The sequence below is a fragment of the Orcinus orca genome, chromosome 5 (assembly GCF_937001465.1).
Source record: "Orcinus orca chromosome 5, mOrcOrc1.1, whole genome shotgun sequence".
Classification (NCBI taxonomy): domain Eukaryota; kingdom Metazoa; phylum Chordata; class Mammalia; order Artiodactyla; family Delphinidae; genus Orcinus; species Orcinus orca.
The window spans coordinates 7404868-7419330 of NC_064563.1; the positions used below are offsets into that span (position 1 = coordinate 7404868).

General features: G+C 37.1%; 1 protein-coding gene and 1 long non-coding RNA gene across 7 annotated transcripts in view; one reads left to right on the forward strand and one right to left on the reverse strand.

Moving 5' to 3' along the window:
• The window catches only part of ZNF385D (zinc finger protein 385D), a 940592-nt gene extending 930342 nt beyond the window's left edge, over nucleotides 1-10250 (forward strand). For all 6 annotated transcript variants that reach the window (XM_049710123.1, XM_049710121.1, XM_049710122.1 and 3 more), the window contains one exon: nucleotides 7262-10250. In XM_049710123.1, the coding sequence (XP_049566080.1) occupies nucleotides 7262-7495 (234 nt within the window). In that variant the 3' untranslated portion in view covers nucleotides 7496-10250. The remainder of the gene's footprint in view (nucleotides 1-7261) is intronic.
• LOC125964474 (uncharacterized) overlaps nucleotides 1-14463 on the reverse strand; it is a 394564-nt gene that overhangs the window by 9844 nt on the left and 370257 nt on the right. The gene's annotated exons all lie outside the window — the stretch shown is intronic.

Genomic DNA, 14463 nt, shown 5'->3' on the forward strand with positions numbered 1-14463 from the left:
AGAGACCCAGGGCTCTGCATTGTTTAGCTGTAATAAACCATAACTGTGTGCATAAAAAAATTAAGATGAAGAACAATTGATCTACAGTATGTGCTGAATTATGCATTTTGAAATCTGTTTTCTTCAAAATAGATCTTATTAATAATCAGTGCTACTGTGTGCTGCTGACACGTGAAAATACAGTTAAAGGAAAACTGTAGTTATCCATTATGAGACCTCAGAATGAGTTGACCCAATTAATTTTGTAGCATCACCCATTTTTATGCAAATGAAGTCATTTTACTCTCTTGCATAGAATCAATTTTAGCTGCATTGAGTGGCTGTGAATTCTGCATGGAACTGATGTTTCAGCACCACTAGTCATAACCTGAGTGCTCTTTCTGACCTACGTAGATGAAGCTTTCAACAATCAAGTGAATGGTTCTTAAATAAACAGAGAAGTCAAATTGTGTTAATGTTAGCTTCCAAACCTCCTGTTTAACTGTCACTGTTACTATTTCCATAAACGGGACCATTCCCTTCCTGAGAACAGCCATCTTACTAATGCTACTAGTCAGAGAATGAACTGATTTTATATAGTAGGTTTGAGAGAATGTTGCTACCAATGAAAGCAAAACACGTCAAACTTTCAGGGAAGATAAGTTTTCTTTGCTTCTTTATTGAAAGTGGAATTTCATTATTTTTATAATGTCTCTTGTTGGTACTCACATCTTACTAGGATACTCACTTGACATACTTGCATAGTCTAATAGTAGCTGACAGCATTAATTAATCTCTCTTTAAAAATGTCTATACCCTGCTAGTTAAAATGTGTGTAAAGAGTGCAGTAAAAAATTCCCTGTTTTTTCTCAAGATGAATACTTTCCACACGAAGTATATTTATCACAAAAATAAAATAGAGAGCTGGAACTCCTGGCTTGGGGTCTCTTCCCTCCGCCATCACTAAACTGCCCTGGAGCCCAAAGGGAGGGTGGCCTCACTGAGGCTGCCAGCTCTGGAAGGGCCCCAGCAGCCAAAGCTGCAGCAGTCCTGGGGACCATGGGCCGGATCACTCATCCTGGGGTAAGCCAGCTGCCATGTCATGAGGACACTCAAGCAGCCCTAAGGAGAGATCCATGTAGCAATGAACTGAGGCCTCCTACCTAGAGTCACATGACCGTGTAGATGACAGGCTTTTGGCACTCCAGCCAGGCATGAGGGCTGTACCTCTGAGGTGGGAGAGCCAAGCTCAGGACAGTGGTCCACAAGAGACCTCCCAGCTCCACATAATATCAAATGACGAAAATCTCCCAGAGATCTCCATCTTGACACCAAGACCCAGCTCCACTCAACGACCAGCAAGCTACAGTGCTGGACACCCTATGCCAAACAACTAGCAAGACAGGAACACAAACCCATCCTTTAGCACAGAGGCTGTCTAAAATCATAAAAAAGCCACAGACACCCCAAAACACACCACCAGACATGGACCTGCCCACCAGAAAGACAAGATCCAGCCTTATCCACCAGAACACAGGCACTAGTCCCATCCACCAGGAAGCCAACACAACCCACTGAACCAATCTTAGCCACTGGGGACAGACACCAAAAACAATGGGAACTAGGAACCTGCAGCCTGCAAAAAGGAGACCCCCAAACACAGTAAGTTAAGCAAAATGAGAAGATAGAAAAACACACAGCAGACAAAGGAGCAACATAAAAACCCACCAGACCTAACAAAAGAAGAGGAAATAGGCAGTCTACCTGAAAAAGAATTCAGAATAATGATAGTAAAGATGATCCAAAATCTTGGAAATAGAATGGACAAAATACAAGAAATGTTTAACAAGGACTTAGGAGAATTAAAGAGTAAACAAACAGTGATGAACAACACAATAAATGAAATTAAAAATTCTCTAGAAGGGATCAATAGCAGAATAACTGAGGCAGAAGAAAGATAAGTGACCTGGAAGATAAAATAGTGGAAATGACTACTGCAGAGCAGAATAAAGAAAAAAGAATGAGGAGAATTGAGGACAGTCTCAGAGACATCTGGAACAACATTAAACGCACCAACATTCAAATTATAGGGCTCTCAGAGGAAGAAGAGAAAAAGAAAGGGACTGAGAAAATATTTCAAGAGATTATAGTTGAAAACGTCCCTAATATGGGAAAGGAAATAGTTAATCAAGTCTAGAAAGTGCAGAGAGTCCCGTACAGGATAAATCCAAGGAGAAACATGCCAAGACACATATTAATCAAACTATCAAAAATTAAATACAAAGAAAAAATATTAAAAGCAGCAAGGGAAAAACATCAAATAACACACAAGGGAATCCCCATAAGGTTAACAGCTGATCTCTCAGCAGAAACTCTGCAAGCCAGAAGGGACAGGCAGGACATATTTAAAGTGACGAAAGGGGAAAACCTACAATCAAGATTACTCTGCCCAGCAAGGACCTCATGCAGATTTGACTGAGAAATTGAAACCTTAACAGACAAGCAAAGCTAAGAGAATTCAGCATCACCAAACCAGCTTTACAACAAATGCTAAAGGAACTTCTCTAAACAGAAAACACAAGAGAAGTAAAAGACGTACAATAACAAACCCAAAACAATTAAGAAAATGGTAATAGGAACATACATATCAATAATTACCTTAAATGTAAATGGATTAATTACTCCCAACAAAAGACATAGAATGGCTAAATGGATACAAAAACAAGACCAGTATATATGCTGCCTACAAGAGACCCACCTCAGACCTAAGGACACATACAGACTGAAAGTGAGGGGATGGAAAAAGATATTCCATGCAAATGGAAATCAAAAGAAAACTGGAGTAGAAATTCTCATATCAGACAAAATAGACTTTAAAACAAAGACTATTACGAGAGACAAAGAAGGACACTACATAAATATCAAGGGATCAATCCAAGAAGAAGATATAACAACTGTAAATATTTCTGCACCCAACATAGGAGCACCTCAATACATAAGGCAAATACTAACAGCCATAAAAGGGGAAATCGACAGTAACACAATCATAGTAGGGGACTTTAACACCCCACTTTCACCATTGGACAGATCACCCAAAATGAAATTAAATAAGGAAACAGAAGCTTTAAATGATGCATTAAACAAGATGGACTTAATTGATATTTATAGGACATTCCATACAAAAACAACAGAATACACTTTCTTCTCAAGTGCTCATGGAACATTCTTCCGGATAGATCATATTTTGGATCACAAATCAAGCCTTGGTAAATTTAAGAAAATTGAAATCGGATCAAGTATCTTTTCTGACCACAACGCTGTGAGACTAAATATCAATTACAGGAAAAAAGCTGTAAAAAATAAAACCACATGGAGGCTAAACAATACACTACTTAATAACCAAGAGATCAGTGAAGAAATCAAAGAGGAAATCAAAAAAATCTAGAAACAAATGACAATGAAACACAATGATCCATAACCTATGGGATGCAGCAAAAGCAGTTCCAAGAGGGAAGTTTATAGCAATACAATCCTACCTTAAGAAACAAGAAATATCTCAAATAAACAACCTAACCTTACACCTAAAGCAATTAGAGAAAGAAGAACAAAAAACCCCCCAAAGTTAGCAGAAGGAAAGATATCATAAAAATCAGATCAGACATAAATGAAAAAGAAATGAAGGAAACTGTAGCAAAGGTCAATAAAACTAAAATCTGGTTCTTTGAGAAGATAAACAAAAATGATAAACCATTAGCCAGACTCATCAAGAAAAAAAAGGGAGGAGACTCAAATCAATGGAATTAGAAATGAAAAAAGGAGAAGTAACAATTGACACTGCAGAAATACAAAGGATCAAGAGAGATTACTTCAAGCACCTATATGCCAATAGAATGGACAGCCTGGAAGAAACGGACAAATTCGTAGAAATGCACAACCTTCCGAGATTGAACCAGGAGGAAATACAAAATATGAACAGACCAATCACAAGCACTGAAATTGAAACTATGATTAAAAATCTTCCAAAAAAACAAAAGCCCAGGACCAGATGGCTTCACAGGCGAATTCTATCAAACATTTAGAGAAGAGCTAACACCTATCCTTCTCAAACTCTTCCAAAATATAGCAGACGGAGGAATGCTCCCAAACTCATTCTACGAGGCCACAATCACCCTGATACCAAAACCAGACAAAATGTCACAAAGAAAGAAATTTATAGGCCAGTATCACTGACGAACATAGACACAAAAATCCTCAACAAAATACTAGCAAACAGAATTCAACAGCACATTAAAAGAATCATACAACATGATCAAGTGGGGTTTATCCCAGGAATGCAAGGATTCTTCAATATATGCAAATCAATCAATGTGATACACCTTATTAACAAATTGAAGGAGAAAAAACATATGATCAACTCAATAGATGAAGAGAAAATTTTCGACAAAATTCAACACCCATTTATGATTAAAAAAACCTCCAGAAAGTAGGCTTAGAGGGAACTTTCCTCAACATAATAAAGGCCATATATGACAAACCCACAGCCAACATTGTCCTCAATGGTGAAAAACTGAAACCATTTCCACTAAGATCAGGAACAAGACAAGGTTGCCCACTCTCACCACTGTTATTCAACATCGTTTTGGAAGTTTTAGCCACAGCAATCAGTGAAGAAAAAGATATAAAAGGAATCCAAATAGGAAAGGAAGGAGTAAAGCTGTCATTGTGTGCAGATGACATGACACTATACATAGAGAATCCTAAAGATGCTACCAGAAAACTACTAGAGCTAATCAATGAATTTGGTAAAGTAGCAGGATACAAAATTAGTGCACAGAAATCTCTGGCATTCTTATACACTAATGATGAAAAATTGGAAAGTGAAATTAAGAAAACACTCCCATTTACCATTGCAACAAAAAGAATAAAATATCTAGGAATAAACCTACCTAAGGAGAAAAAAGACCTGTATGCAGAAAATTATAAGACACTGATGAAAGAAATTAAAGATGATACAAAAAGATGGAGAGATATACCATGTCCTTGGATTGGAAGAATCAACATTATGAAAATGACTTTACTACCCAAAGCAATCTACAGATTTAATGCAATCTCTATCAAACTACCACTGGCATTTTTCACAGAACTAGAACAAAAAATTTCACAATTTGCATGGAAAAACAAAAGACCCCGAATAGTGAAAACACTCTTGAGAAAGAAAAACGGAGCTGGCGGAATCAGGCTCCCTGACTTCAGACTATACTACAAAGCTACAGTAATCAAGACAGTATGGTACTGGCACAAAAACAGAAATATAGATCAATGGAACAGGATAGAAAGCCCAGAGATAAACCCATGCACATATGGACACCTTATCTTTGATAAAGGAGACAAGAATACACAGTGGAGAAAGGACAGACAGCCTCTTCAATAAGTGGTGCTGGGAAAACTGGACAGCTACATGTAAAATAATGAAATTAGAACATTCCCTAACACCATACACAAAAATAAACTCAAAATGGATTAAATACCTAAATGTAAGGCCAGACACTATCAAACTCTTAGAGGAAAACGTAGGCAGAACACTCTAGGACATAAATCACAGCAAGGTCCTTTTTGACCCACCTCCTAGAGAAATGGAAATAAAAACAAAAATATACAAATGAAACCTAATGAAACTTAAAAGCTTTTGCACAACAAAGGAAACCATAAACAAAACGAAAAGGCAACCCTCAGAATGGGAGAAAATATTTGCAAATGAAGCAATTTACAAAGGATTATTCTCCAGAATTTACAAGCAGCTCACGCAGCTCAAGATCAAAAAAACAAACACCCCAATCGAAAAATGCAGAGAAGACGTAAATAGACATTTCTCCAAAGAAGATATTCAGATTGCCAACAAACACATGAAAGAATTCTCAACATCATTAATCATCAGAGAAATGCAAATCAAAACTACAATGATGTATCACCTCACACCTTTCAGAATGGCCATCATCAAAAAATCTACAAACAATAAATGCTGGAGAGGGTGTGGAGAAAAGGGAACCCTGTTGCACTGTTGGTGGGAATGTAAATTGATGCAGCCACTATGGAGAACAGTATGGAGGTTTCTTAAAAAATTTAAAATAGAACTACCATATGACCCAGCAATCCCACTACTGGGCATATTCCCTGAGAAAACCATAATTCAAAAAGAGTCATGTACCACAATGTTCATTGCAGCTCTATTTACAATAGCCAGGACATGGAAGCAGCCTAAGTGTCCATCAACAGGTGAATGGATAAAGAAGATATGGCACATATATACAATGGAATATTACTCAGCCATAAGAAGAAATGAAATTGAATTATTTGTAGTGAGGTGGATGGACCTAGAGTCTGTCATACAGAGTGAAGTAAGTCAGAAAGAGAAAAACAAATACAGTATGCTAACACATACATATGGAATCTAAAAAAAAAAAAAAAAGGTCATGAAGGACCTAGGGGCAAGACGGGAATAAAGACGCAGATTTACTAGAGAATGGACTTGAGTATAGGGGGGAGGGGGAAGGGTAAGCTGGACAAAGTGAGAGAGTGGCATGGACATATATACACTACCAAACGTAAAATAGATAGCTGGTGGGAAGCAGCCACATGGCACAGGGAGATCAGCTCAGTGCTTTGTGACCACCTAGAGGGGTGGGATAGGGAGGGTGGGAGGGAGGGAGACGCAAGAGGGAACAGATATGGGGACCTATGAATATGTATAACTGATTCACTTTGTTATAAAGCAGAAAGTAACACACCATTGTAAAGAAATTATACTCCAATAAAGATGTTAAAAAAATAAAATAAAATAAAGTACTTTCTGGAGGACTTTGTAACATCATAGGTCAAGCCATTTTCCGGGATCTTCCAATTTTCCCAATAGGAAAGATGTTCTACACTTTACATTATTTTTTAAAATTTATTTTATTGAAATACAGTTGATTTACAATGGTGTGTTAATTTCTGCCGTAAAGCAAAGTGATTCAGTTATATATATATATATATTATATATATATATATATATATTCTATATATATATATATTCTTTTTCATGTTCTTTTCCATTTTGGTTTATCTCAGGATATTGAATATAGGTTTCCCACTTTGCGTGATTTTTATCATCAGTTCCCAGGTGTGAGTTTATCTTTGTATTTGTTGACTGCTGTATTTTAAAAGCTGCTCACCCTTTTGGATTCTCATTGTAGACTCTAAGACTTTTGTTCATCTACTCTTTCTTTTCCCCCCTACCTTGCAGGTAAAATTAGTATTTTCAAAAGAACCTTCAAAGCCTTTGGCTCCACGAATTCTACCAAACCCTCTGGCAGCTGCAGCGGCTGCTGCGGCTGTGGCAGTGAATTCCCCCTTCAGCCTCCGAACTGCTCCAGCAGCCACACTGTTCCAGACTTCTGCAGTCCCTCCAGCCCTCCTGCGGCCAGCTCCTGGACCCATTCGGACCGCCCACACTCCTGTGCTGTTTGCTCCTTACTGAATTCCAAATGGGAGTAACTGTACTGCAATAATTTTTCAAAAAACACAAAACAAAAAGAGAACTATGCAGTGATTATTTATAGTTTAAAGTATACCTGAAGAGCCAGGACTTTTGATAGTGAATTGAAAAGATTATTAAAAAAAAAAAAAAAAAAAAGGAGGGAGGTTTAGGGGTGGGAGGGAGGGCTGGTATTTTCTCCAAATTAAAGCATTCCTCTTGAACATTGAGTGTTTTAGAAGTGATCTCCAGCATTGAATTGTAGTGGTATCTAGAACTTCTGAAGCCTTTGTGACTGTGCTTTTGGGCACTTGTTTCCCCCTGCATTGTCTTTCCTGCTTTATGAGACAGCTATACATTGTCTAAGGGCATTAACTGGTTCCAATGTATATATAACAATTTACTCTGTAGATTAAAATAATACAAAAAAAAAAAAAAGAAAAAGAAAAAAACACAAAAAACAAAAGCAACACTGTGAATAGTAGTACCCGTGCTGTTCCTCTTGCTATGACAGCAATTCCTGGGTATTTATCCCAACAAAAGTAGATACAGTAGACGTCTTGTAAAAACAATAGTGCTGTGTCTCAATCTATGCCACTAGGTTTTCAAGAATTGCAAAAGGTAGAACGAACAACTATTTCATGCCTGTAAGCAGTCAAAAACTAAACACCACTGGATGGTGTGGGGGAGGTCCCTGGTTCACATTCTCCCATCCTACCCAGCTTGGAGATGACTTTAAGTTCAGAATAAAAGAACAGGGCTAAGCATAGAGGTGGGAGAGATTAATAAAAATGGTTTCTTACAAAGTACTTTTCCCTCCCCCTGGAACAGTGTTGCTGGAAATAGGAAGTGTTTGTAAAGCACCTATATCTGAAAACAGGTAAACCCGTGCATCATAGGTGTTCAGAAAGAAATCAGTATAACAATTCTGTTTCAAGGATAATGGATGATCCTAACCTAGCATGATAATGCAAAGTAAAGATTTTTCTTAGTGCATATCCAATAAAAACAAAGAATATTGCATCTCTGCAATATCCCCTTTATATCAAACCAGTAGGGTTGTCTCTTCAGCAAAGGTTTCTGCTTTGACTATGATGGTAGACATTAGCTATTGTTGTGGGGGGTTTTGTTGTTTTTTTAGATTTCCTACTGACATGATATAAACAATTAATATATATTTAAATATTAGTAAAACAAAAAAATGAATCTGCATTAATTTCAGACCAAGGATGTAGAGTTAAAAAAATACTGGTAAGATGCATTTGACCATCATTTCTCTAGTGGAGTTGTGAAACACTGACAGCCTTCAATATTCACCATAAGGCTGAAAGGAGTTGATGTTTTACCTTTAAAACAAGATTTTTCAGGGGTATATATAAATATATGTATATTGTATATATGTTAGAAAGATTAAGAGAATAACTTATAAAAAGAAAATCTATATAAAATAATTATATAACCATCCCGTGTTACATGTTATCATTAAGTTGGTAACAAATGGCATAAAAATAGCTGTGCCTTTAATTTGTGATAAAGGCTATTTGCTTTTTCCCATAGAAAGCTAACATATACCTATCATTATGATGGGGTTCGATGCAGCCAGTCTGTTGCATTAAGAATAATGACACTCAAACTCAGAACAATGAAAACATGTACAAATCCACCCTACCAGATTTAGGTTTAGAGAAAAAAAAATATTTTTGAAAGGTTTTGTAAAGACTATTTAAAAATATAGGGAAAGGCTGCGTATGGCCTTCCTGAAACTGCTCTTATCTAAACTGTAGTAGACTTTTGAGAGGTCTAAAGACTCAAGGTGAAACGATTTGAGAGATGGGTATTTAGTATTTGTCATTTTATATTTAAGAAACACCCATAACGTGCTTGGTGCTCAACGTTAAACATGGTCTTTGGAGTTCTTCTCCACCATATAGCTAAAGACATTTGTCATATAAATATATCTTTAAAGCAGTTGACTTTATAGAACTTTTGTTAAACAACCAACCAAAAGAAAAAAGGAAGGAAGGAAGGGAGGAAGAAAGGAAGGAAAAGAAAAGAAAAAGTATTCCATCAGTCTTTGGTAAGAGGAATTTCAAACCATACATCTTCTGCCTGAACATGTTTGTTACAATTGAAATTTGTTTTTGAAAGTATCTGGTGATATTGCATCTGCCAGTATCTCTACTTTCTGGTGTTAGTGTTTCCTTTTTCCACCCTCAGACCCTGCTAGTTCAGCCAGGGAGAGAGTTAGCTCATGAATTCTGTTGTTTGGGGCTGTCTATATCCTGTGTGACCAGCTTCTGACCGTTTTGAACTTCAGTTTCCTCTTTCTGCTTTGTCGAATATTTTCATCGTTCACTATGTCAGCCTGAATCCCTATCCAACTACATTTACACCTCTAAAAACCTCTCTTTCTGTTGGAGAACTTAGTGTCAATTGATGAAATCTTACTACAATGTACTTTTGCTGTTCTTCCCCATTTTCACCAAAGTGAAAGAGTCAGTCCACTAGAAGTCAGGGCCGGTGGGATACAAGAGTCCTGGATCACAAGGCGTTACTAACTTTAATGATTTGCTGGGAAACAAACAAATCAGCCATATTTTCTCCATCAGCCATAGGAGAAACCTCAGAAATACCTAAACCCCTTCTGCCTCACTTCACTATGGAACCATTTTTGTTTAAATGGTCTCTAAAATTGGAGTTGTAATCATCAGTTGTCTTTTACTCACTACCTAATAAAGGATGAAGCCTAACCATGGAACTTATGGTGGATTCTCTGTGAATTGGTTCCCAACATTCCATGTATTTATTAACACCAGATCCATATCTACCATTGTTCAGACTGCTATAAAGCTCTATCCTTTCCCTTAGGGAACTTCTTTTCATGAATAAAGATCAGTAATTCCAACTGATCAGCAGTGGTGCTCTGAACATCCCTGAGGGGGGTCTTACTTTATGGTTATACGTTCCTTCCCATACATCATACCCATGGCAGGGATGGGATAGATAAAGCATCTCCGATTTCATTTGCAACAAATATAAATGCATTGCAAGAGTCAAATGCCTCTGGAAAAAGCATTCTTGCACCTCATCCAGATTACCCAGACAACTGGAAACAGTCTTTGGGAAGGCACTGTATTTCTCTTCTGAGAAAGCAGGTGATTACAAGTGACAAATCGCTCCTCTCACTGCTCCTGAACTTTGGAGTGGTTGTTGTGTACACCTAAGCACAGTTGTGTACACAGTTGGCTTTGGGCAATTTATATCATCACTGACTCATCTCAAATGATGCAATCTTCAGGTACCGTTGGGTTTCCGTTCCTCTCTTGCAATAATTCATTGCCGTTATCATCAGAGATATAATTTGGTTTTTAGAAAGGTGCTACATATTTTGCTGCCAAGGAACTATTTAGCCAAGAGAGCATTTATACTCATTTGGAAATTAAAAGAGCAGGAAATCACAACACAAAGGAGTAAAAATGAAAAGGTTTTAAAAAAAGATTATTCAGAGTTTATTGTGGATGTGCTCATGTATGTTTTTAAGGTACAGAACCACCCCACAGTAGAGGTGGGCATTAAATTTCACTTACAATTAATAGCTTAAATTAATATCTTTGTCTCCACACCCATGGAATGTTTCAACTTTCCTGAAGAAATCAGATCGTAAAGCTAAAAAATGACTCTGGTATAGAGACCTCTTCCTTCAAATCTGAATTGATCTATAGAACTAAACTACCTTTCTGTACATTTGCATGGATGACATTGTATTAACATCTCTTTGTACAGAGGAAAGCATCTTAAAGTGGTGAGGAAAACAATGAGCCTGAAAGAAATCAGAGCCTATTGTAGACTTTGTCCCTGCCTAGCAGGGTAACATTTAAATAGTCAACGAATGCTTTGTCCTTACTCTCTTCATCAGCAGTGTGGGTGAGAGTGAGTAAAGGCTAAACTGGTTACCTATTTTTGCATTAAAAAAAACACTTTTCTCTCCCTCGAAGAAGTGCTTTCTTGTAGTGAACCATACAGCTACTCAAATATTTGCATTTTCTCAGAAAAGTGTCCTGTATTCTTTTCCTTCCTAAGGATACATCACAAGGTAGTAGGTCATTCATCTGATCAGTCAGATGTAGACCTCACCAACAGTTATCAGAGGAGTTGCTAATTCACATTGGATTTATAACAAAGTCGTTTAGGATATACCACATCTGTTTTCTCAGTCCAAAACGTAATACACTAAGTCCCCTACATATGGACCTGTTGCATTCCGAGAGCACGTTCGTAAGTCCAATTTGTTCATAAGTCCAACAAAGTTAGCCTAGGTACCCAACAAACACAATCGGCTATATAGTACTGTACTGCAATGGGCTTATAATACTTTTCACACAAATAATATAGTGCTTCCGGACATCCTGGGCTTGAAACAAAGATACTGTACTACTGTACTCTATAGAGTACTGTACAGTAAAGTACACAAAGGCACAACCACTTGTAGAGGAGGTGCACCCATGACAGTGTACGCCAGACATGTGAACTAACGTGATTGAACATACAAACACACGTTCGCATCTTTGAAAGTTCATAACTTGAAGATTCATATGTAGGGGGCTTACTGTAAATTCTAAATAAAACCAACCCATATAAAAGCAAGAGAATATTGACAGTGTGAGTGTGAAGGGGGCAACAGGTATTTGAATGTCTCATCCTCGTTCTTTTTGTTGTGTAATCTCCCTTCAATAGAAAGGGACCCCCACCTGAGCCATTACTAATCCAGTCCTGGGTTTGCATGTGTTTTAGCTAATGACCACCTTATTCAGATCACTTCCTCCACAGCCAAAGGATATCAGTTATGCCCTCTTGTTATTGATATAGCAAGAATTTTTTTGGACTTAGTCCTGACAGTGAATATTTTACAAACTGATTGCTGTTGGTTTTCATTAAGAGAGCAGATTTATTTCTGGAGCATCTTTTCTGGTCTTTCTGTGGTATCTTCAATAACGACAACAGTTACTATCAAGAAGTGAAATGGATCATGTGTATGGCAAGTATGGCAAGTCTCCATTGCCTACTTCCTTGTGCTGAGATGGGTATCAGAGCTTCCAGTGAAAGATGGATATGTTGATATATCATCTTCATGTGGCCTACATGGTTGGTACTTCCAGAAATGGACTTATAGCTTACCAGAATTATGAATGGTGACGAAAGACAGGTTCTACACTGGGAAAACCTACCTATGTGCTACTTGATTAGAAGTCCATACGGGTTCCAAAGAGTCACAGAGTTTAAAGAATTCTCTGGTTGTGTCATCAATGCTCAGATGTGAAAAGACCAAGAATTGCCTTGAATCTGGTCATCTTCTCACCTCTTCTCAGTGACGGAAAGCCATCCTTCCTAGATGGTTGACTCTAGAAATGGCCAAAATTTGAAGTCAAATCTGATGACTAATATAGATGACCCAGTTGAGAATGGGATCAATAGAGAATGAGGTCATGTTCTCTTCATGACTGACAAGTCAGCTCTAAAAGCAATTCCCAAAGAGTAGAGCTAACATGATTTGTGAGCAAAATTATAAATAAACATAAATACTTGTACAGTGGCCAGGTCGTAAGTCACTACATCTATATCTATGTGGATATGGATAGAGATAGAGATACATGTATTTTTGTAAAATATGAGCCTTAATACCTCTTTTACCTGTTACCATTTTTCAAAAAAAATTTTTTTTTTTTAGTGAGTAGGTTGATTTTACTTTTAAGAACAGGAACTCTAATTTCACACTTGGGAATCCTAATCATTTTAGGGCATTGCAGAGGCTGAGAAGCAGATATAATATCAAGGTACTATGCTTTCTAGCGAGGCTCTGCTGCTACCACTTTGTATCATTTCATAAAAGCTACTGATTTTGACTATAGGAGTTGAACCCTCATCAGATCTTCCAATCCAGGTAGTGTGCAAGACATGGTAAAACAAGGCTAAAAAATCTGACAAAGAGATAATCCTTTATTGGAGGCCCAGATTGCATTTTTTTCCCAGCAAACACATTTTTTAAAAAAGTTACTCTGCTGTTTGATTGTCCAAATCTGTGAGGCATGAATCCATTGAGAAATGATGTTATGGAGTTTTAAGCCATGGTGAGAGGGTATGGAATTTTATTAACCACAAATAATAATGTGGGTATCATTGGATATTTGTCAACTCAGTTTAAAATACATTATTGTATAATTTTAGCATCTGACTCTAGGGCTAAAGGAGGTTCATACTGGGTGAAGACCCTCCACCAAATGCTTTGTGTCTCTTGTTGACTGAGCTAATATTATTAGAGCAAGAAAAGAAATAAAGTTCTCAAAGTTCTAGAAAGTTTAGTTTTCATGGAATAGTCAAGAAGAATTTCACGGGATGCCATCTTTTTTTTAAAGGGATTATGGAAACGTGTGGAAGTGTTTGATATTGGGGAAAAGTCTCGTGGCCAAGGGATCTGGGCACAAGATTGACCATCACAGAACAAAGAGTGGTTTCCAGCTTCAACACAAATTATGAAACTGAGCCAACTCAGTATTTTGATGATTTCCTTCTAGAAAAAATAGGAATAATAATGAAATTACTTTATAGAGATATGTTTCAAAAAAAGGCAGTATTCAGTAAAAGCAGGTAATTTGCCTCTTCAAATTTGTCCCAGAATCTAAGCCTAATTCCTCTAAATTTCAATAAAATTGTTTTAAAATGCATCTTATATTTACAGTGTTCATATTCCTACATAATGTTTGAAATGGAACTGATCTGATGCCAAAGCAACATCATATGTAGCTCTATTAGATACTCAATTTTGTCCTGAAAAAAAAAAAACTTGATGGATTGTTTCAAGAAATATTGCCTTATACACACATGGAGCTATATGCTAAGAACATTGCTTTCCTTTTCTTTTTTTTAATTTTTATTTTATATTGGAGTATAATCAACAAACAATGCTGTGTTAGTTT